The sequence below is a fragment of the Trachinotus anak genome, unplaced genomic scaffold, assembly GCF_046630095.1.
Source record: "Trachinotus anak isolate AG129_WGS33_773 ecotype Australia unplaced genomic scaffold, CSIRO_AGI_Tana_v1 ptg000005l, whole genome shotgun sequence".
Lineage (NCBI taxonomy): Eukaryota > Metazoa > Chordata > Actinopteri > Carangiformes > Carangidae > Trachinotus > Trachinotus anak.
The window spans coordinates 1,263,254-1,287,734 of NW_027273856.1; the positions used below are offsets into that span (position 1 = coordinate 1,263,254).

Consider the following 24,481-nt stretch of genomic DNA (forward strand, 5'->3'; position numbering starts at 1 on the left):
CATTTTAGTCTGATGTCTTCATCCATCTGAAATCTAGCTTGGCGTTGATGTGTTTCTGTGATGACAGAGAGTGAGGGCTGTTCACTGTCCAGGTAATGATGAAGAGCGTGTATCACGGGTCCACATCCCCTGTGCTGACGTGTATGCGGGTTTCCTTTGTTTCACGCATGCGTACTGCGTCAGACACGACTCAACGAGCTATCAAGTCAACTAAAACCACATCGACCAAAAGCAGGAATTCCGATAATTACTCTTCAAAATATAAGCATGGTGTAACTTTTTTGACCAAATACTTTGCCGTGCGAAACGTAAATAAATCTTTTATGAAGGTAGAAAAATATGAATTTTAAAACAGGCATTGTTTTTACTTAATCGAATATAGTCTAAGAATATTTATTCACCAATAACGCTTTTATTTTGAAATATGAAACCGGAAACGATGAGTGTGTTTGTCTTCCTGTCGACAACGGAGATTCTCGTCGCGTAACCAACATAGCGACCGGTGCTTCGGTGGAGTTTGACGTGGCACTCTGCTTTCATTGAGGGCAATAGACAGTGGAGAGGACTCTACCCGATATTCAGGTAAATACCATCACGACAGTATTTACACCTGTAGTCAGTACAAATGTAAAGCTCTTATTCTTACTCTAACCTTTTGTTTTAAAGTATTTACGTTCGCGATGAATGCGCTTCTGGTGCAAAGGAAAACTTTGTGGTAATTTCCGCGTAGCTAGCAAGATGTTTTCTGTCAACGTGTGAGCTAATCAACACTGAAAGCCTGTGCTGTCATGTCCCTGTGCTCTTTCGATAAGGTATTAAGCCACATATCAAAGGCTAAATATTGTACTACAAAGAGGACAAACGAGTGTCCGTTCAGCTGGATGTGAATTGAAGAAATGCAGGGATGCTCGGGCTTTTAGCCTTCATAACGGTCTTTGACGTGGCAACTCTCGGAAGTGGCAAATACAGTTAACTATTGGACTGAACTATTAAGCACTATTATTTATTTTTCTTTATGCCCTTTTGTCGGACTAAAAGGTGTTATATTGACTTATTATGCAGTAATAACGGGCTTTCAATGAGTTGTCAATACGCAGCTGTTATTTTTGTTGACCCTGCTGTCCCGAAGTTCATCAACATGTCAAAAGATTTGACACATTGAAAAAGTCTACAGGCCCATAACTTTTATATGTCATTATGTATGTCCTAGATGAAAACGAAATCCATAGTCCACTGACAGTCTGGGCTAAGACTTAGCTAAGGGGAAAGTTGCAGTTGGCCACAAGTGTTTTTTTTAAATGGCTGACAGCAAAACAGAAACCGCTCATGTTGAAGATAATCCCAAAGATAGGCTTGCTTTATCTCTCAATAAGCAACGCCAAAGGTCCATGTTACACGAGTGTTGATGATTGCATGAGGTCAAATATCAGTTGATGTTAGTGTGGCCCGTAATCATACTAGATTTACTAAAGAAATACATTTATGGGTAACATAAATAGGAGTACTTGATGCAAACTGCAAATCTTCGGTTCTATACGATTTGTGCAATTTTTTACAACAAAATACTAAGAGGATAAATAATAAGATAAATAAGATTATTATTTAATTTTGTATTAGTCAAAATTGGGTAGAGACACTAAAGTTACTGTTTTTTTTAATTTTTTATCTTGCATCTTTTCAACTTCACAGGTTGTCAAAACTCATTCATCTTGGCATGAGAAGAAAGTGACAGTCATTCCATCAAAATGAGTCAACAGGGTTATGTTGCTTCACCCCCGTACTCCCAGGCCCAGCCAGGGATGGGCGGCTATCAAAGTGGATTTGGGAGTGGTCCTGCACAGCCCCTCTATGGGCACTATGGAGGACCACCTCAGGCATTCACGGCTCCACCAACGGGTAAAGAACTTTCATTCTTGTATCTTGATAACTTCCCAAATAACATAGTTGTTAGGCTTTCATTTAACAGGTCTGATCTTGCCACCGGTTGTTGTGCATTTCAGCTCATTCATTCTTGAATGACATCAATTGTAGCAAGAGATGTTCTATCAGCAGCAATTCCCCAGCTCTCAGACAGGAAATTTGTTGTTTTAGGTGGACATAAATGTTTTCAAGTAACAGGTCTCAAATGTGTATTTTGCAAATTATATATAACATAACTCATAACACGTCCTAGTTTGCAGCTGAAGGTGTTTTGTGTCGTTCAACATGTTTTATGTGTGAATGAATTTGTTTTTCTAGTCTTGAAATGATTCATATGCTATACCACAGAGATTAGCATGCATGCTAAGTTCCAGTGCCATGAGCAAGGAAATGATGAATTTGTTGGCTTTATTTTAAATGTTACTGCACATTGAAGCGAGCAAACCATAAAAGTCCTTAAAAGTCCCTGGGCACTGGAACCAGGCTTCTTTTTGGATCAGCCAAAGAGATCCATTCAGGCAAATTACAGACCTAGCTCTGTGTAGCATACATTCAAAACAGAAACACAAACTTAGTCTACACATGTCCATTTTGATGACCCTCTAAAGAACCCTGAGCTCACTTACGTTCTTACAGAAACAATTATGGATCTAGACTGGATTTCCCTCAGACATAATGAAGACTATACAATATACTGTACACATGGTGTCATTTACTCACTGCAGGCATGATGAAATCACCAGTTTCCTCTGCTGCCGGTATGCCTCCACCTCCGGTATCCAGTCAATACAATCCAAATGTCCAGCAAAATGGTGCTCATCCACAAAGGTAACAATTTTCACCAAATAGCAGCTGCTTGGAATAACCTTATTCTCTGAAATCAACACAAATACCGTGGGTTAAGAATCTGTAAAGGAAGTGTTGCAGATGATTTCACTTACGTAAAGAAAACAGTACATACATTCAGTGATGATGTACTACAACAGGCAATTGAATTGTGTTTTATCTTTTCACAAAAAAAAATGTCTGAACAGATTATTTCAAAACAGCATCAGAGGCAATGGTGCTGCTCATTTTACTAACATTTTACTCATTTTACTGCTTGTTAAAGCAGCTTCAAGCATAATGCATTTTGTCAATATGAGGCCACACTATACCTGTTGTGTATTACTAACAGTTCTTATACTCCAAGAAAACTTGAATTGAGGGCAACTGGACTTGGTTTTAGATACTTGAAAAGATTTCATCTCTCTTCCAAGAGACTTCAGTTCAGGACTGAGTCAAGTATGTACAACAAAGTCCAGTTGCCCTCGATTCAGCTTTTCTTGGACAACCACGATTTGGATGACTGAGAATCTTCACAGACATCCTCTTATATTTGTCAGGTACCCTGCTCCACCAGCTGTATCTGCTGCGTATGGCCAACCTCAACATTCCCCTTACAACAGCATGGCCTCATCTGGTCCACCTGCACCACAGCAGCTCACCAATCAGATGAGTGCTATGAACTTGGGCAGCTATGGTAAGTTTTCTTATGTATACGTATTGCTGGTCCTACAGCGGGGTGTGCTATATGTAAAAACCAAACATGCATTCACTGCTTAGTGAAATATTCCTGGCTTTTCAAATTCTCTGTCAATGACCACATAACTGGTGCCTCAGGGTCTTTGTAATAGCCTTTCCTGCAATTTGAAAAATCAGATCTAGAAGAACCATATCTATGCTTACTGTATTGTTGCCACTTTCTTCTTTGTGTAGCCTCAGGGCCCATGCAGAGCCCTCCTCCTCCAACAAGCTCTGGAGCCCAGCAGCCTTTCCAGACATCTCCTCCAGCAGCAATGGGCCAGCCACAGATGCCTCCAGGCCCGCAGTCACCCCAGGTGCCCCAACAAATGCCCCCTCCGATGTCTCCACCACAGTCACCCCCAGCAAACATGCCAATGGCAGGTCCACCACTGGCAGGCCCACAGATGGCAGGCCCACAGATGGCAGGCCCACAGATGGGAGGCCCACAGATGGGAGGCCCACAGATGGGAGGCTCACCAATGGGAGGCATGGGTAGACCTTTCCCCGGGCCACCTCCTCCAGGCCCTGGAGGTTTCCAACAGCCTGGACCTGGAGCTGTTGGTCCACCAGGATACCCACAGCAAGCCGGTAACTCTGACTCTGACAGCTTACATTCAGTCAGCAAAACAAAGCTCTGAACACATCACTACACTTAATACTGTGGCCAATAAATATCCTCTAATAGCCAGCATGCCCTGTTTTAATGTGCAGGTCAGTTTGGGGGGCCCATGGCTGGGCCCCAGCCAGGCATGCCAGGAGCCTTCCCTGGAGCACCAGCCGCACTGGCTGGCCCACCACAGAAGAAACTGGACCCTGACTCTATCCCAAGCATAGTGAGTTGACTACTAATCCTCCTGGGACTGCATAGTTTCACATACCATATATGTCATACCACATTTTCTGCCCTGAACAGGAATGAAAATTAATACAGACAGCAATTCTAAAGGATTGTCAGATTGTACTGTAATGCTTAATTTGTCTGCTTTAGATTCAGGTCATTGAGGATGACCAAGTACAACGAGGAGGACAGGTCTTCAGCACAAACATCAGGGGACAGGTTCCACCTCTGGTCACCACTGACTTCACAGCACAGGACCAAGGTAAACCAAAATAACTACTCATCTACTCGTCTAGAAAGCCTGTGTATTTGTTAAAGTTCAGCATATCAACTTCAGCAGTTTTTGATGTTTTTTTGTAGCGAATCATTTGTAAATTATAGTCTTTAATATTTCCTAGAGGATTATTAATATTAACTATTTATTATCATGATAAAGTAAACAACTCCAGCCACATCACTTTCTGTTTCATTACAAATGTGCTCCATCATAGCATCAAGGTCACTGACCGTTCTTTTTGCTATTCTATTCTAGGCAATGCCAGTCCCAGGTTCATACGATGTACCACCTACTCCCTACCCTGCACTGCCGATCTGGCCAAACAGTGCCAAGTGCCCCTGGCTTCCATCATCAAACCCTTTGCCAGTTTGCCAAAGAATGAGGTAAGTCATGGTTTTACATGTGACTTAAGGGCAGTTCTTCATCTAAAATCACATGCTGAATTACATCAACAATACAGAATCACCTGCCAAGATCAGACAAAAAAGAGAAAAGGGGCTGATCTGACTCCTAGCAGCTTAGCTGTGGAGAAAAAAAAAATCACATTTTCCTGGTGTTCCAGAAGTCCCACTCTTGCAGAGAATATAATGCTAATATATACATCTATACATTTGTTTAAAGAGAAATCATACAATATCAACTGTCATCTTGGGTGTGCCTCATTTCTATACATGGGAAACACTGCATGCAGAACAAAGCAGAATTTCTGTCCCCGGAGTACACTGTGTTTTGTAAATTTTGTACACTGTCATCCCAACAAGGACTTACAAAACTTACTAAAACACTTATGGTGGGATGCTTTTACGCAGTCTGAACTCTATGACGGTGTCCCAACAGCATTTCTCATTTTGGAGAATTGCTGCATTGAACAGAGTAGTCGTTACGGCAGTCCTTGGGAAGCTTGAGATACATGATCTAGTTTTGTCTGAGATTTCGTAAAGTGGCACTTACCCACGGGAGATTTATGCATTTGCATTCTATTTTAAAAGATTCAAAGTAATAAAATAGGTATACACCAAATTTAGTTCTTCTGTGATATATGTCTAATACTAAAAGTTAATTTGTCCTGTGCATGACCTCCTTTGGATCATGTGTGGTCCAAGAATCCTGTCTTAGATATTTTCCCCCTCCACTCGACTTGTCCCAGGCACCAATTGGCCTTTTTAGGCAATGTTAGCTTTCTCTCATCTGGCTTTAGGCTAATTAGCTAATGTCAGATCTGCAGGGACCACTGAGGAAGACGGAGGTTTATACAAAGGCAATCAAACCTAAGTCTACAATACTCTCAGATTTAATTCCATCCAGTGCAGCATGGAGGATATTCTTAGCAGAGATATACAAGGAGCATGCTGTTGTGTGTAGATGTTTAAATTATTGTTTTACCGTCCAACAGGTTTTGTTTGCTGGGTAAACAGCCCTAAGATACTGTAAACACTTAAACTCTCCACCTTTAAGTCCTCAGTCTAATAATAAACCCACTCACTGCCTTATTGAGTTCATTTAAAGCAAACATTTCAATTCATACTGTGTCAAGACATGTAGGGAGCTTTTTTAATATTTAGTGTTACATAGTTTTTGGCTGGTGTATAGTACTCAGTGCTGTGGTGTATATTAAACTGCTTCACTGATGCTTGAGACAGAGCAGAGTTTACATAAATATGCAGTATATGCGAGAGTATGGTCCAAGTATGGTAAATGTTGCATTGCTGAAAGTGGGAAACATCACAGTGAATGCAGACACATTCTAAAAAAAGAAATAATCCATGTAATATGCATTGTATATTAGACGTGCTTTTCAGTACACACTGTTTAGTTAACAATTTCCTTTAAAGGAAGAGTATTTTTTTTAATACAAGGGCCTGAATTAGTCTTGGAACAGTTGTTAAAGCATTTTGTGTCTGTCTCTGTGTAGACTCCTCTATATGTTGTGAACCATGGTGAGACAGGTCCCATCCGTTGCAATCGATGCAAGGCCTACATGTGTCCCTACATGCAGTTTATGGATGGTGGTCGTCGCTACCAGTGTGGTTTCTGCAACTGTGTCAATGAAGGTAGAGTGCTATGCAAAAAATGCTCTGTCAAACTAAATGTTTTAAGCAGCCAGAAAAATAACAACTTTTGAAATAAAGAAAGGAAACTTTAAAATTTAAGGAAATTTAATTTAAAAACATAAATAACAAGAAATCAAGTAAACCATGTTGTACACAGTTCTACATTCAGTTTAATGTATTTGTCTTATCCCAGTGCCAGTCTTCTATTTCCAACATCTTGACCACATGGGCCGGAGGGTGGACTTCTATGAGAGGCCTGAGCTGTCCTTGGGATCCTATGAGTTTGCAGCAACCCTGGATTACTGCAAGGTACATGAGGACAACTCACGATCTGTTGACTACTATTCAATACACATTATGCAGAGTGCATTGAATTGATCAGTAGACATAAGCACTTCAATTCAGGGATTGTTTGCGAGTGTAAAGCAGAGTTTATGCACTGATAATGCAAAAGATTTGTCACTTGAAATTGATTGTTCTCACATAATTCTGTCTAATGTGGTACAAGAGATTTGCCTCTACAGGACTGCATTATTGAGGGAACTTTTGGACACAACCCTACATTATTCAGCACATGTTGATTACATCAAAACTGTGCTCAGCTCAGTTCTTTTGAAAACATTAAAAGAAAAAACGACAGTGACGATAATGAATTGTGTGTCCCCATGGAGGCTGTGGCTGTTGCGAACAACATTAGAGGGTCAGAGTACATTGGGAAAGCTGAGTCACTCCACTGGCCTACTTTTGCTCTGTTTATTAAGACTTATAAACACCCTATGCGGGCCAGCGATTAAACAAAAGCCTGCAAGGTGAGTGTCTTGTCATGGGTTGTAACTGTGGAAACATAACAATGTCTTACTGACATCCCTCCACAGCACACACTCTATTGCCATAGCCTTTCATTCAGGAATTCATACCTGCCACAGTCTCCTCATAGCTGCTCCCATGTTATAAGCAAGCCCAAATAGAAACATCTTTGGTATTTGGAGCTAATAACAGAAACAAAAGGTGGAAGACCTAATGGTTGATACCAGGCTTTGGGCTTGTTGTTTATGTGCTATGATTAAGATCATAGATTACAGAATACAGGGCTGAAAAGAGGAATAATTTGTTTGCTCAGGACTAGTTTAATCAAGAGCTTAAGTTTGCATAGGAAGCATTCTTTCTCATTTCATTTTGAAATAAGGTATTTTATGCTGATGCAGATGACTCATTACACCTGTCGCTCTCTTCTCCCATAGAACAACAAACCTCCGAATCCTCCTGCCTACATCTTTATGATTGATGTGTCCTACAACAACATTAAAAGTGGTCTGGTCAAACTGATATGTGACGAGCTGAAGACTCTGCTGGAGAAGCTGCCCAGGTACACACCATACCTCAGAAAACCACACAGACTCACTCACGCAGTACAGGGAGAAATGTAATATTTGTTACCTGCTATAAGAAGTCCTCTACACTTGTTGAGCCCGATAACATAAATTCAGGGTGGATTGCATAACTTCCACCATAACCACTTTTCCACGTAAACCATATCCTTGACAAATTGTACCAGAATCTGTTCAAAGTTCAAACTAAATGCTGCTAATACTGTTTCCATCCTACATATGTCTTGCCAAAAACAGACTCCCCTCATGTCCTAAACATCAAGCCAACTATTTGTTCTCATCAGCTGAATATTCTTGCATGACGTTTTGCATTTGGTGGGTATCAGTTAAGGAGGGTGCCAAGCCTTCCAAAAACGGAAAATATTACAGTGCAGGCACTCAGAACAAACAAAAACTTGGACAAATGGCTCTGGTATTTGTGGTAACCATTGTTCCGGTAGTAAGTTTTTTTGATTCATCATGAAGGTGAAGATGATTTACTCCACCTGGTTACTCCTAAAATAACTTTCGTCTCTCTTCTTCATTAGAGCCAGCAACAATATATCCATATTTGTCTGCTGCCATTACATCATCTTTTAAACACTTAGGAGAAAGTGTACTCAAGATAAGCTTCCTCTCCAGCTGTGTTTGAATCTTTGCTTTTGTTTTTCCAGGCACTAAATTAAAAGACATTGGACACCCTGTATTTATATATGGTTCATGTAAGTCTGGAGTATTTGCCAAATTCACTGAAAATTACGCTAGAGCCTGGTTTAAGTAAACCCAGATGTAGAACAAGTCTTGCAGTGGCATTTTTTTTCATCATCACTGGTATTTTTTAATCACCGTCTGGTATGAGAAAGATCAAAATAAGATCCATTCTGAATCTTTTATGTCCACGACAGCACCTGTGACTAATGTTCATATATTTTCTCATCTAAGCCACATTACATGTTGCTGAGTCTGTCTGCATGATTTAAGAAGAGAAACCTACAAAGTGCAGTTGGTGGTGTCAGTAAAGAATGCTTTTGAATTACTATGATGTTGAACGCTTTTGATGTATGTTCAGTGTAGCTACCAGTTCCACACCCAAATCCAGAAGGTTCTGGTAAATGTCAGGGAGCTTTTGCGCCTTTATTTCTTCAAGTAGCACTTATCTACTAAAGCCAAAATAACATTTTTTTAACAGTGCAAGTCCAGAGGCATAGTATAGATAAGATATAGTAGGCTGTAATATTGAGGGAAACAGAGAAAGAGGAAAAAATGAAAATAGCAGACATGACTCAAAGGTAAATGGGTTTTCTTCAACAACCAAAAATGACTTGGGTTTTGTAGCAGTTATTTCTTTTTTTTTCTCTTTGAGTCCTCGCATAAGACTTTCAAACACAAGCACACACACATACGCATACTCAAACATTAATAAACAAGTCCATATTGGATGTTTCAATCATGGAAGAATGTTTATACCTGCCTATTTAACATGGATGAGGAATTGATCTTTGAACAGGTGAAATGGTGCTGGAAAGTCATGTGCATCTCACAGGTAAACCAGATTCTAGTCTTGTGTTTTCTTTTGCATTAGAAAAGTGCAAATTGTTATATAATAGCTTCTATGCTTTACTGTTTTGTAGAACAGGGAAGGTATAGTGGTAGTAGAAACTTAGCAGACATAGCATAGCAAGCAGTGGGGTCTCAACAGTGAATGCAGAGTAACAGTGGTTTCTTGTAAACATGACAGCAGGCACAAACACATCTTTGACATCTTGGACTAGATTGATTCTACACACTGCACACATGCAGCCATTGTAAATAACATTTCAGCTGACTTAGTAGAAACACCATGGAATTCACAGATGCTTCTTGTCTCTCCATTACCAGAGAGGAAGCTGCGGACAGCTCAGCGATTAAGGTCGGCTTTGTCACTTACAACAAGATCCTCCACTTCTACAATGTGAAGAGCGCTTTGGCCCAGCCCCAGATGATGGTGGTTTCAGACACGGCTGAAATGTTTGTCCCGCTGCTTGACGGCTTCCTCGTCAACTACCATGACTCGAGGGCTGTTATCTACAAGTAAGATGCAGCTCATCATTAGTTAGTGGAAGAACTATCATGTAAAGGCATTCAAAAAGGCAGTGAGGACAATGTTACATATCTTTGGTTGGCACAGCTAAATACAATGATGAGTCTACTGCAGCCGAAGCGGTTCTGAGACACCCTGAGCAAGCCATAACCCTGTCCCTTTCTCTGCAGCCTCCTGGACCAGATCCCTGACATGTTTGCAGACACCAACGAGAGTGAAACGGTCTTTGCCCCTGTCATCCAGGCCGGCGTGGAGGCATTTAAGGTTAGCCAAAGGGTGACATCTGTCAGCATGAAGTGGAAGATTTAGGGGCCTACAGCAAACTCTTTGAACCATGTGTGGCTGCTGTAGGTTTAGATTTAGAGTAATGTCTGTGTCTATAAAGATCAAATATTATTAGCTCAGTGGAAAGCTTCACATTTGACAAGCCATATTTGATCAGCAGCTGTATTTCTGAAATCTAATGCCCTGGTTTCTTTTAATCTTTTATAATTTTTATCACTGTGGTTTCCAATAAAATGTAGAAAGGCCAAAACACATAATGTTGTGTTTTTCTAAGAAGGTCAACCAATTTAAATCTAAACAAAAGAAAAATTGTACTGCACCCACTCCCACAAGATTGTTTCAATTTGTCAAAATAATTTAGATGCATTTCTCACGCCAAGTTCGGCATTGACATCTGATCTCATTCAAGCTGTCATCTCAGTGAAGCAACAACTTTCTATTTCCTGATATAGAAATTTGTGTTTACTTTCAAGTCCAATAAACTTTCACAGTGATATGAGGTCATTTTTTTGGCGCACAGTGAAGGAAAAGTTCACACACAGGTTTTAATTGAAAGCAGTTGTAATATAACACAATAGCAAACAGTCAATGACTGCGCGTTTATTTTTTATTTCTTATGTTTTAATTATGAGTATCGCTTACGTTTTTATCTTTTCATTATCAGTTTATTGGGCAACACAGGGGAGTGCTCTGTAAATACAGATTATTTTTGTTCGAATAATTTCATCCTTTGGAGGATTTGAATGTTTGCACCTCCTGACCTAATGATTTCACTGTAATGCTACAAAGAACACGTCAGGAAGGAACACGCTACACACCTTGGTCTGCCCTTCTTGTGGAGATCTTTAATCATTTCTCTCCCTCATCATTGTGTCATCTCCAGGCAGCAGAGTGTAGTGGAAAGCTCTTCATCTTCCACTCCTCCATGCCCACCGCTGAGGCTCCTGGCAAACTGAAAAACAGGGATGACAAAAAGCTGGTCAACACTGAGAAAGAGAAAGTGAGTAGTTTTGTCTCGAGTGGACTTGAGTTCTGGCAGTTGTAGATTGAGTAAACACAGGGGTCGGCCTGGATTCAATCTTCTTCCAGTAAGCGCAGGAGTTTTTTTTTTGTTTTTTTTTTATAATAACATCTAAATGCATTGCACAATATGCACAAACAATATTTATTAAATATTAATTATTGAATTGAAACTGAACTATGTTCTCACCTGCATGAGTGTGGTAGGTAGCGGTGGATGCCATCTTTAAGCTTTTGTTTGAAATGTGTGAATGTTATTACAGGGGACTACTCATTTATGCAGCTGATATGTCTGTTTTTCCATAGACCCTGTTCCAGCCTCAGAAAGGAGTGTATGAGCAACTGTCCAAGGACTGCGTGGCACAAGGCTGCTGTGTGGATCTCTTCCTCTTCCCCAGCCAGTATGTTGACATGGCAACCATGGCTGATGTGCCCTCGCACACCGGAGGCTCCGTCTACAAGTACAATAACTTCCAGGTACAACATGAGGCAGGCATACCAGTTTGGTGTTGGCCATTCCAAAATACATACTTTATGTTGCAAGCAGATGCATCTAAGATACAGGATGGTCAATGTGAGAAACAGTTTTTTTCAGTTTTTATTCCTTATAATTACACTAGGAAGCCATAATTTAACACATTGGCAAAGGTATTTGCAGCTTACTAAAAGCTAGTTGTGTTCACATAATAATTTTGGCACAGTATCCACAGTCTAATATAAAACTGTCCCAAAGGAATGGTGCAACAAGCATGGGAAATTGCTCCAAACGGTACAAACACATCCCTTGCTAAGGCAGTACAATACAGTTTAACACACATAGCCTAAACCTACCCTGAAATACTTACATTAATTACATTACAATTTAGGCATTAAACATAAAACACTATCTGTCACAAGGAGCTACAGCATTTTAACATTCCATAAAAACTCAATCATCGCATTTAATGTTCAATTATTTCTCATAAACACATGGCACAAACTGACATTTCAGTAAAGTATCCCTCTTTGTATTAAAGGAAATTAGTTGTGTTGAGGTACATTTGTGAGCCCCAGTTGTCATCGTCATCTTCAAATAGTGACTATACTGCCATCTGCTGGTTATAGTTTATGCACATACGATATTTGCTGCTCACTCAAGTGCATTACCTCTTGACAGGTGGAGACAGATGGGGAGCATTTCCTGAGAGACCTAAGGAAAGATGTGCAGAAGAGCATTGGATTTGATGCCATCATGCGTGTTCGTACAAGTACAGGTAAGGAATAGTAGATGATCTTCCATCTGGTGTGTGATTACTCAAAATTACCTTTGTACCATAAGGAATGACCTCATAGTAATTTTTGTGTGTGTCTGTCTTCAGGCTTCAGAGCCACAGACTTCTTTGGTGCCATCCATATGAACAACACCACAGATATAGAGATGGCAGCTGTGGATTGTGACAAGGCTGTGACCGTCGAGTTCAAGCATGACGACACACTCAATGAGGAGACTGGAGCACTCATGCAGGTATGTCTTTAAAAAAAAAAAATCTAAATTGGTATTGCTCTCAGTGTGTCATGAATTAAACCCCCAAGGTCTGGTTTTAACTTGCACCTCTTTTCCCAGTGTGCCTTGCTGTACACCACCATCAGCGGCCAGCGACGCCTGCGTATCCACAACCTTAGCCTGAACTGCAGCTCACAGCTGTCAGAGCTGTACAAGAGCTGTGAGACTGACTCACTCATCAACTTCTTCGCCAAAACAGGTGACTGTCCTTTCACATTTGACTGGACTTAAATTCAATTCAAGTTTGTCTCTCCCACACTTTTGTCTTCCAATTAAAGTTTGTGCTTAAAGCACAGATTGTTACACTATCACCAAATGCAAAAATTATGCACTTCTTCTCCCACGGTCTGTGAACTGTCCATAATTTAAGGAGGGAGTCATCCTATACACTCACCTCTCTACACTGCAGTATCACCCTGGCCTTTGTTAACTTTACCCCATGCATCATTTGATAATCTACTAATGCTGACTGACTTATGAGTAGAAGAAGAATGTGTTGTGGAAATAAGGACCACATGTTTCATATGAAGTACGGATGACACCGAGCCCCTCTCTAATCTGCACATAGCAAACCTTAAGCACAGTTGTATTACTGATCTTCAGTTGCCTTCTTTCACCACTTCTGTTACTCTTCAGCTCCCTTGTGCATTCTTTCTTCCACTGCCTAATTTTTTTTCTTCTCCTCCCCTTCTTCCCTTTTAACTGACCTTTTCTCATGGCCACTCAGCTTACCGTGCCATTTTGAACCAGCCTCTAAAGAATGTGAGGGAGATCCTGGTCAACCAGACAGCTCACATGTTGGCCTGCTACAGGAAGAACTGTGCCAGCCCCTCCGCTGCCAGCCAGGTCAGTGCAGGACAGCACCTGCTATAAATTTTGTTCAAGTCAGGCTTTGATTTTTGGATACTTACAAAATAAATTTGGGATTGTGGATTGATGTGTATGTAACTAAAGAGACAATACATCTATTGTATTATGTGTGTCTCAGTAACAGTAACCTTTTTATGCTTGTGTCCATATGTAGCTGATCCTGCCTGATGCCATGAAGGTGTTCCCAGTCTACATGAACAGCCTGATGAAAACTGCTCCCTTGGTGGGCAGCACAGAGCTCTCCACAGATGACAGAGCCCATCAAAGGCTGTCGGTCATGGCCATGGGGGTGGAGGACACACAGCTCCTGCTCTACCCACGCCTCATCCCACTGGTGAGGGTCACTGTCAAAACTTACTTTTCTCAGTTATATATGAGAAAAGCCTACTCATAAACATTTGTCTCCTGCTGAATATCCTCAGCTGAGAAGTTTCAGTACATCTGTAGAGGGGAATTAGTTACAGAAGGATTTTGAATTGGAGAAATTTTTAAGTCAGAATCAGGATGATGAATATTTTATACATCTGGTGGACGGATGGGATGTGTGTTTGTGGCAAGTGCTTTGTAATTTCTTTCATTATAGTGGGAGATGTCAGGTGATGTTGTCATCTAATAAATCTTTTTTTTTTTTTTAAGCACAACATGGACATTAGCAGCGAGGCTCTGCCTGCTCCAGTACGCTGTTCAGAGGAACGTCTTGCAGACTCTGGCATGTTCCTGTTGGAGAACGGCAACTCCATGTTTCTGTGGTTGGGCCAAGCAAGCCCACCTGACCTCATCCAGAGCATCTTCAACCTGCCCTCCCTCGCACACCTGCAAGGACACATGGTCGGTATTCATTTAATAGCACTTAGATCTCAACATATTTATAAACCAGATAAAACACTATCTGTGTTTAGAGATATCAGATGAGACATTTTCTTACCTCTCTGGTGCCTGGAAGCATTACAGTATGGTGAGAGAATGTCTGCATATTTAGTTGGGCAATATTCCCTGGAATTACAAGTCCAGTTTCGAGAAAAAGATACTTAATATCTCAGATTGAATTCATAATATCCCACACTCAGACAATGATTTGATCCAATATGAATAATTTGATACATCCCCAAAGTAGAACAGCTTCACTTGTAACCTGCAAAGTGTACCACACTGATTGAGTCAACAATAATTTAAACATGTAAACCTCATACTAAGTTCAAAGAAACACTTATTTTCAAGATAAAACAAACAATACTTCAACACATGGTTCTGGTGCATGCAGGGAGGAGGCAGACCATCAGTGCCAGTATTTCAAGGAAAAGTTTTACCTTCACAAAATATTGGTTTTAGGTTGTCTTTACTTTATAAATCAAACTGACTTGGTTTACATCCTCAAATTTATACCTTGTGATGTGTCAATGTTGAACCAGTGTCACTGACCTTTATTTTAGACTTAACCAAACATCTGTGTGTTTTTCAGTCTGCACTGCCAGAGCTGGACAACCCAATGTCAAAGAAAGTCCGCTCCATCATCAGCGGCCGGCTTGAAAAGAGGCCGAACTCCATGAAGGTAAGATAATTAAAGCCAGTTGCAATAACAAAATCCCCAAATCTATCAGTTAAAAAAAAAGGTTTGTCATTTTTTGCTTAAAACACAATCAACAAGCTCACATACTGTTTTTAGTTATAGATTTAAATCACTCAGTACAAGACAAAACACTTCAACTGAAGTAGAAGTTGAAGCCAACTGTCAAAGTCTTTGATGACCTCTGCCTCCCCCTACTGGAGTTAGTATATAAATACAGAAATAGCCCCACAAATGCCACATGGACCCTTTCATTGCCATTTTCCACATGAGGCAGCGAAGCAAAGCACAGTTCAAGAATACAATTTGTAGTACTTAGAATGGATAGATGGATAGGCTACCAAATGTTTGACTGTGATTGAGTGACTCAAACTTTGCAGCTGTCAACTAGTTTTTATAGTGAGAATGGGCCAAATGAACAGGAATGAATAGTTAATATAGAACAAATATATTGACTGTGCAGTTCAAGTCACACTTGCAAAAACAGTTTTCACGTTAACTTAGATTTGAAACATTTTCATATAATTTGAACTTCATGTTGTTTGTTGCATCAAATGCATCAAATATTTTGATGTACAGTGTGCAGGTGGGATGCCGCTAGTAACTGCATTTTAACTAGAACTTTCTTTTCTTGCTCGGCTCAGCTCCTAATCGTGAGGCAGAGGGACAAACCAGAGATGATGTTCCGTCAGTTCCTAGTGGAGGATAAAGGTCTGCATGGTGGTGCCTCCTACATGGACTTCCTTTGCTACGTTCACCGAGAGATCAGGCAGCTGCTCACTTAACCCCAAACACTTGTCCTCAGTGTTCCCATCCAGACTGGCCTGGGAGAAACACGGCATCTAATGGACCATGCACAAATCTCACTGGGTCCATCTCAATAGGTTCCATTTGAATCTTAAGGACGGTCCATAGAAAGAAACTTTTAAGTGTTATACAAAGACAGAAGAGGGAACAAGGAACCAGGGAGAACCTTTTGAGATTCAGCCTCCAGCTGCCTTTCCACAGCTGCCTTTCATACATGCCTTTGTCATCCTTTAGTATACACACAGTATGATCTTCAAATAACCACTTGTCACTTGATGAACATCCAAGTAGATCTGGAGGAATGGAATGGACGACACATCCAGCGGTTCCCGCACAGATACTTTGTGTGATGGACTGTGGAGACAGGAATGACATCAGTCCCTGAGGCTGAAATGGCATAAAAGCCACTGGCATTAGCAATACAGCATATATCTCCACTTTGTGTTTAGTTGATTGAAGCGTTTTTTCATTTCACTTTGTAGATTTACAGGGTCTGGATAAGACAAAGGGTTATTTGTGGGCCATACTGTAGTTGTTCACTTAAAAACTCAATAAAGCCTTGCCAGTGTTTGTTACTCTCCCACAAAGAATAAAAATGTAAAGGAGTCTTGATATATAATTTTAAAGTTTCTTTTTTAAACAAACTTAAAGAAATTTCAAAAATAATTCAAATGGCTTACCAAGGTTTCTACATTTTGTTTTTACAAGCAGTGTATCCACAGTAAGTTATTCATCATTGAGCAGAAACAATGCCAAAATAAGGGCCACTGGTATGGCAGGACAGAAAATTTAGTAAATCAAAGCATTTGATCCACCAACCAAAAGTCAGATTCTTTGACCATTTATGGTGGAGCTTTTATCTTCACAATGTGTGACGCAGGAAACATTCTTGTTTTGGTGAGAATACACTGAAATGAATACAGCTGTTGCTCTACATAGAGAACAAGGACCAACTATATTTTCTTCATGAGATGAGTCAGACCAAAAAAAACGGTTGTTTAAGGGAAACTTATTTCCATTTGTAATGAGAAAGAGGGATGGACTGCTAATGACGCCGAGAAGCATTAGTGAGAGGAAGTTACTGGGTCCAAATATTAAGTTTTCCCCTCAAACTGTCAAATTAATCATTATGATTTATTCTTGTTGGAGTGATTCATTTTATTACCTACAACAATGTCATATTTTTATGAAAAACAGTGCCAGCAGACTTTCAGAGCAAACAAACCTCTGTGAGAACTAAAACGAAAATAAAAAAATCTGGCTCTGTTCAACCACCCAAATTCACCGGAATCTTGTTACACTAATAACTATAATCTGCAAAATTATTTTTCATTGTAATGGGCAACATTTCAGTCATGAGTTTCAGTAGTTATTGCATCATACTGTATTGCTTTGCTTGTTTTTTTATAGAGAAAAACGCTTCTGTGTCATTCATTTTCATCTGATAAATATTGTCTGATCTTGTGTGTGTGGCCCACAGTCTTTTTGTACATGAAATACGCAACTTGTGTTTTCAAAACTTTACTATCTGCCTTAAGTTGATAATAATAGTTGTGAAAAAATATGTTAAAATGTGTATGTCCTCGAAGTCTGTGGCTGATTTCAATCTGTTTGGTTTGTATGCAAACTTATCTCAGGTAATTTGAGTACCTTACTATTTTGAAGTTGGAAGCAGTGATTTGAATTGAACTGGAAAGATGATGTTTAGTTGTTTGTTGGTGAAGAATGGTGGAAATTCATGGGCGTGGTGTGCCATGTACATTTATTCAAATTCTTAAAAAAACCTTTGTCTAATTAAACCCTTGACTCAGACTATTGCCACGGACTTTTTTATTTATTTATTTTTTTATTTTGTTTGCGGCACAGGAAAATAATCACCTAAAGAGTTAAATATATTATATATAATTTAATATTATTGTTCCAAGTATGAATATGTTTCTCTGAGCATCAACTGACATAGCATTTTGAGCTCTCTCTAACAATATATTGATTAATTACATTAACAGTATATTGAAATTCAGAGTGATGTGACTGTACATCAGTAAGCCAGCAGCACAAAGCAAAATGTACATATTCAAACTTCTACTTGGAGCTGCAAGATCCAAAGTACTAGAACCCTATCCTAAATCAACAATAAAATAATATTTTAACAAAGGCCCTTTCTTCTTTAATGACTTCATATACAGCAAGCATACACTAAACTTATATCATGACCTCTGTGGATGTAGAATTGTATTTTTTTGTTTCATGTTCTTTAATTGAGTTCACATGGCAAGATGGGTTTTTCCTCTCTATGTGTTCTTCATCTTGTCACCACAAGGGGGGGTCAGACAACCATTCTACTTTATGGTCCACAACATGCTCTGCTTTGGCTGGATAATAAATGATTTCTTATTACACCACACACATAAACTGATCCACATGAAAACATTTCTGAGTGTATAGTTGGTGTGTCTGTGCAACTGTTTAGACAAATCTCATGATTGCAGATTTCATTATTCTTGCTCCAAATAAGTTAGTTTACACTGTGCAGTTTTTCTGCATGAATTGCAGAATTTGGGAACTGGAAATCAATACTGTGACCATCACAGTACTACAAAACATTCTCCCTCTAAAATCACACATATTTGGAAGTTTGTGGTGCATATTTTATTTTCTCATTCTTATAAGAGATAAGACTTTGAAGCTTTGGACAGTCTTTACAGAAGAAATGTAAAAATGCCTTAATAATTTCAGAAAGTAGTGAGTCTCCATCGGGGTGTTTAAAACAGAGTAACATCATAGGGATTTGTTCTCCAATAAATGCAGTTACTTTTTCATAAACATACAGAGAATAAAAACCAAACATGTAAGTACAGTTTTAGAAACACTAAGGCACACAAACACAAATCAAGGGGGAAATGGCAGGTCTGATGCTTTCCTTGATGGAAAATATACACATAACCTCCACTAACATGAGTAAAAAGACAACTGTGAATTTTTTTTTTTTTTTTTTAACTAAACTAAATTGATGGATAACCAACATGCCTCACTGAGGAGATTTTTTTATAGAGTGACTGCAGTTTCTGGGAATACAGTGTATCGACATGCTGGATGAACACTTTGAATGAAAAACAACATAATAAACTGTCAAACGCTTCAAATATTAACTGCACATCATCCAATCGTCAAGTAAAGGTCAGATTTCCGGCTGGTTTGATGGATACTTCCTATACCCAACATCGAACAGACTGAAACGCTCACCAACTTACTTACATAATGTCCAGACACTTCTCTCAGAGATCCAGTAGTTTCCAAGGAACGAGAGGCAGTGAGTGAGTAAGACTTCTACCCAGCATGCCTTGTGTTTCCTCACATTTGGGGCCAATCAATGCTTTACTCAGAGACAGCAGGAACCAATCAGGCTGAATAGGTGTCGGCAGCTGGACTCTAGCCCACGGGATGAGGAGGAGGGAAACAGCAGGAAGCAAATGAACCAAGAACCCAACAATAATGAGTATCATACAAAGTTTGTATCAACAAGCAAACCCTGCTGTCCATTCTTAAAAAACTGTGAATTACATGAACAAATCTAAAGACCTGAAATTCACTCAAGAGCGTATTCTCATTTTAATACTGTACAACTGACAATCTTTTGTACAATGACCATAATACCATATAAATAACCTCAAACACTGCTTAGTGTAAACTAAACAGTGTTTCAAAAACTAAATAAAAACATATTGATAGATGGTTTACTTTACAGGGAATATACATACATAGGGTTAAATGAAATACACTGAAAGCAGCATTTATTTTATGACAAAGATATCATCTAATGTTATACTCATGGTAAATATAGCTACCTGTGTGCTTCTGTAGACAAACCATCGATATCATGGTCCGATTTTGACATCAATACAATCCTTGTGTTGTCTCATTCTAGTTGGCAAGTAAACATGAACAAAATTGAAAAGTTTCTCATAGAGTTCTTATCTTTAGCTTTATCTATAGTATATACAATTTAAAATGGTACAATGTGTGTGTGTGTGTGTGTGTGTTTTTTTCTCTAAATGCTTCCTTCAATGAACAAAAAGACAGACCACAATGGTTAGCTACGCCGGGGTAAGAACACTCTGGAATCGAGAGCTGAGAAGAGACCAATATGAAGTTAACTCAGATACTTTCTTCAGGTTTTTTTTTTCTTTTTTTTTGATGCTGTAAAAAGTCACAGTGATTTCACTTGGCAGTAAATAAAATGAGTCAAGGCTGCAACAGAGAAAGGCAACAGAAGAGGCTTTCATCAGAACTCTCCTATTCCCAGTGTGTTTATATTGTTGGAGGCGAACACAGGTTGCAGAACTCACTGTTGATCAGATAGACAGACACTCCAGAGACAGATGGTGGAAATAACCCTATAAGTTGAGATGTCTTCATTTTGAAAATTCAGCCATAGCTGCAAAAACAATTTCTCTCTCCTTTTTATTATATAAATTTATCCAACTTATTCAATAAAATGTTGAATAGTCAACTAATTCCAGAGTGTTCACACCATACTGCTTACTCCTACTTGTGGCCCACAGTAATGAACAATATTTTATCTATGGTCAAAAGTCTGCATAGCACACTGTACACAGTATGACTCCAAGTCAGTTATTGGGCCAAGCTAAAGATGATGTTCTTTTCCAAAGCCTCCACACTCAGCCCGAAGTTAAAGAACATTTTCAAAGAGGTGCATTGATCGCATGATGTTTTCATCCTGCAGACAGAAAGACACAATGTAATGAGAAAGTGCAAGTGTGCCAACAGCAGTGGGAACAGATGTGTCGGGGTATGCGGCTTACATTTTGGCAGCAGTCGATGAACTCGTCTATGGTAACCACTCCATCTTTATTCTTATCCATCTTCTGTTGGAGACAGAGGAGATAAAGATGATAAATAAAGGAGGTCTGTGAAAGCCTCTTTACTGTACAGAGCTGTGGCTGCTGCCAGCCTCAGACTTGCCTGAAAGAATACTTCTACATGCTGACGAGGCGTCTCCTCTTTGAGGACAGGGTATGTGCATTTTCCCATCATGTCGTAGATGGCCTTCATGATGTCCAGCATTTCCTGTGACACAGAAAAGGGTCAGTTCATCCATATTACAGAAAAGAACTTTCCTCACTTACCCCTGATGCAGATAATTTTGGTTTAACTGTATGTGGTGAGGTTTTGAAGCATCCCTCTCAGAGATTTCTGCTGAGAACGCAATATAAGTGAAGTGAATGAAATTTCATGTGGTGTTCTAAGATTTGAAAAATGACATTTAAAACGGCCCCGTTACTCTTGGCGAATATTAAAACTATCAACAGTGAGGTTTGTGGATTATCCAAAGTAATAGGGAGAAATGTCATTTTCAGTTTTTAGGCAAACTAGCAGCATGGCTGCAGGGATAATACAGTTTCTTAGTTGGTCCACCACTTAAGTCCAGACAAATATCACAACAGCCATTGGATGGATTGCCATGACATTGATGGTCCTCAGGGGATGGACTTGCTGACTTCGGTGATCTCCTGGCACCATGAGGCTGACATTTTAGCTTTTAGTAAAATGTGTTGAGAACTATTTTATGGATTGTTATAAAATACCTGCACAAATACACAGTATATACCACAAGTGTGAAAGCTAATTGGCTAATGGACATGGTTGAAGCCAGAGTACATAAAAAAGGAGAATATTTGTGTCGGCAGTGTTTGAAGGGACATACCTCTTTAGTTATATATCCATCTTTATTGATATCATAAAGGTTGAAAGCCCAGTTGAGTTTTTCCTGGACTGTGCCTCGCAGAAGAATAGAGAGTCCCATAACAAAATCCTGCAGTGAAGACAAGAGGCACTGACATTTGTATAAGATACACACTTTTAAAAACTTTCGTTCATTTCATTTCAAATCATTTTGTAAACAACAAGTACTTGAAAACCTATAAGCAAAAACAAGTAAACAACCAGTAAAAGTAAAGTAAAAATAATGCTCAATGTGCACACTTGATGTATTAACATTTTTGCAAGGATATTATACCAGGTATCAATTAGAGCCTAATGATGAAACAGCAAGAGTGCAGACACGATGAATCAAAAATACCTCGCTATTCAAATTATTAGCCATCTCATAATCTGTGTCAGCCCTTGGGGAATCTCCGTACGTTTGAACCGAAAGGACTGCATGCAAGCAAGTGAAGCTTTGGTTTGGAGTAACGACAGCTTTTCTGTCCTAATAAGCAAAATGATGCCCTTCATAAATATTAATCACATGTTGATAGCATCTGAAGTAGACTTGCTTGGGCTAAATTCAAATTATTGGGGTTGCAGGTTACATAATGCTCCTTTGCAATGCCTTAGAGGCTTGCAGTGTTGAAAATGTTAAGTTCTTTTGTTGGAGTTTTTAATGCTGGATGGAGTTTACTTCTTTTGAAATGGACAAAATGTCCATTCTTGATATGTGATATGAGGAGATTTGAGGAGATATTTTTTACCTTTTCCTGTAGGAAAGGGAAACCCCACATCTAGTCAAACCAATAAATCTAACCCTTTTGACAGAAAGAAGATGAAAATACTTGGCTTACCTCAAAACTCACAGAGCCATTGTGATCTGTGTCAAATGCATTGAACAGGAAATGTGCATATGTTGAAGCATCTATGAAGAGAAAAAACATAGACGTGAAATTAAAGACAGAATCTGCCATGATTAAAGCTCGATTCAGCAGTCACACCCACTGCAAACAGGAAAATGGTTCAAAGGGAAGTTCTGTATATTTTCTTAACAACCTCAAAGAAAAAATAATGTTCAGATATTTTTTTCTCCATAACAAGAGAAAAGAACAATAAGCTTAAAGCTAAGAGCTCTATCATTGTTTACTGTGTGGTGAGCCATTATATTTACTGCTCTGCCTTTTTTCTCTCTGAACAGATATATCAAAGCCTCCTAATGTTTTCTCTCTGTTTCCTTGGGCAGAATGTTTGCATAATGATGAGATCCAACAGTGAGCAACCCCTGGCTGTATAAATACAAGCTGCTTTCTTCTATTGTCTCTCACTGTCCCTTTGCTTTGATGGAACTTTAACTTGAAGTGCTTTAGACTTTGGGAGGACAATTTTTGTAAACATGAATGAAAGACAATCAGTGTCAGTCCAGCAAACAGAGGAGATAAGAAACAGCTATAAGAGGCAACACAAGCTGGAAAAAAACAAAGCACAAATGGGCACAAACCTCCTTGTGGGAAGAACTGTGAGTAGATGTCCTTAAAGGTTTCTTCGTTGACAACTCCACTGGGACATTCCTGCAAGACAAAAGGACATTCAGCATCTATATTAAAGCCTCCCACCATATTAAGGTTTTTTAAAAGGGCAGTGCACAAACATACCGAAAAGTTTTCAGTGTAGGAGACATCTTAAGCCCAGTATTTAAACTTCAGTATTCTGAATTTTTACCTTTTTTGTAGGAAAAATCATAGAAGAAAAATGTTTATGTTTATGTATTAAAACTTTATTTAAACTTTTGGTGAGTGAAATCAAGCCAGCCTGCCACTGTGCCACTCAGCCACGACCTTGGTAAAACACTCTTTTTTTTTCAAAGTCAATCTTGTTTTTGCTGACGTCCAGTGTTTGAACTTCCCACCTTGGTTCAGTGATGTACTTGTGGATGTGTCAAGTACACTGTGACATCAGTGTAGGACTGACACGATTTTCCAGCTAGTCTTGATTTTTATTTAAAGTATCCAAAATCAATTCTTAAAATCCCATGATTGATTTTTGCATTTGCCCCCTTGGGTCACGAGTCTCGTGAACCTTGACATTAAAAATTACGGTCTTTTGTACCTGTTGCAGTTTATAGGACTCTCACGACTCAGGATGGCTAGCTAACTCTGACTATTGCGTAACAAATCTAGAGGTGGGGATGAACTGAAAAAAAGACCCTGCACACTGATCTGAGCTTAGATTGATACGATGAGATGTTTAGCTGTGGAAGTTGACTAAATGGTGTTGGGATTCTACTTTATTGAGTCTGTCCCTGCCACTGAGCTAGCGCTAGCCAGCTTGCTGTCTGCAGGTATCAGGCTGATGTCTTGCCAACACAAACAGTGCAGATGAATCAGTGAGCACACTTTCCGTTTCTGTCCTGTCTCTGCTCAAAGAGCATTAAAGTGGAATCCACAGTCCATATGTAACTGTATGGGAAAGTGTTCATTTTCTTTAAAATATACATAACAATGATGTCGTTTCAGGTTTTTCATTATTCTTGCTCAACTGTCTTACACATGTAGGCCTACAAATTATA

At 39.4% G+C, this 24,481-nt stretch overlaps 2 protein-coding genes across 8 annotated transcripts in view; one reads left to right on the forward strand and one right to left on the reverse strand.

The window, feature by feature from the left end:
* Positions 1-473: 473 nt before the first annotated feature.
* On the forward strand, positions 474-18,000 carry sec24d (SEC24 homolog D, COPII coat complex component). Of its 2 annotated transcripts, XM_071477614.1 has the most exons (24): positions 474-582; positions 1,690-1,896; positions 2,646-2,748; positions 3,306-3,442; positions 3,679-3,882; positions 3,928-4,074; positions 4,198-4,319; positions 4,475-4,586; positions 4,857-4,984; positions 6,514-6,652; positions 6,846-6,961; positions 7,894-8,018; positions 9,898-10,089; positions 10,270-10,363; positions 11,268-11,384; positions 11,711-11,881; positions 12,561-12,657; positions 12,763-12,908; positions 13,008-13,146; positions 13,675-13,793; positions 13,972-14,151; positions 14,454-14,645; positions 15,277-15,366; positions 16,026-18,000. In XM_071477614.1, exons 2-24 carry the CDS (start codon positions 1,746-1,748, stop codon positions 16,164-16,166), a joined length of 3,162 nt encoding a protein of 1,053 aa, XP_071333715.1. In that variant the 5' UTR covers positions 474-582; positions 1,690-1,745; the 3' UTR covers positions 16,167-18,000. The 2 variants fall into 2 exon arrangements, with proteins under 2 accessions (XP_071333715.1, XP_071333714.1); XM_071477613.1 differs by having other exon boundaries at positions 3,679-4,074.
* Positions 18,001-19,778: 1,778 nt separating this feature from the next.
* The window catches only part of kcnip4a (potassium voltage-gated channel interacting protein 4a), a 125,978-nt gene continuing 121,275 nt past the window's right edge, over positions 19,779-24,481 (reverse strand). For all 6 annotated transcript variants that reach the window (XM_071477615.1, XM_071477619.1, XM_071477616.1 and 3 more), the window contains 6 exons: positions 23,414-23,483; positions 22,770-22,840; positions 21,914-22,021; positions 21,172-21,276; positions 21,012-21,074; positions 19,779-20,926 (listed from right to left, as the gene is read on the reverse strand). In XM_071477615.1, the coding sequence (XP_071333716.1) occupies positions 20,879-20,926; positions 21,012-21,074; positions 21,172-21,276; positions 21,914-22,021; positions 22,770-22,840; positions 23,414-23,483 (465 nt within the window). In that variant the 3' untranslated portion in view covers positions 19,779-20,878. The remainder of the gene's footprint in view (positions 20,927-21,011; positions 21,075-21,171; positions 21,277-21,913; positions 22,022-22,769; positions 22,841-23,413; positions 23,484-24,481) is intronic.

Excerpts from the sequence above, each read along its gene's own strand:
- sec24d (XM_071477613.1), top strand. The coding sequence starts at position 1,746 with ATGAGTCAACAGGGTTATGTTGCTTCACCCCCGTACTCCCAGGCCCAG. Across the intron at positions 8,019-9,897 it reads CTGCTGGAGAAGCTGCCCAG|AGAGGAAGCTGCGGACAGCT; the intron begins GTACACACCATA and ends CTCCATTACCAG. Across the intron at positions 14,646-15,276 it reads CACACCTGCAAGGACACATG|TCTGCACTGCCAGAGCTGGA; the intron begins GTCGGTATTCAT and ends TGTGTTTTTCAG.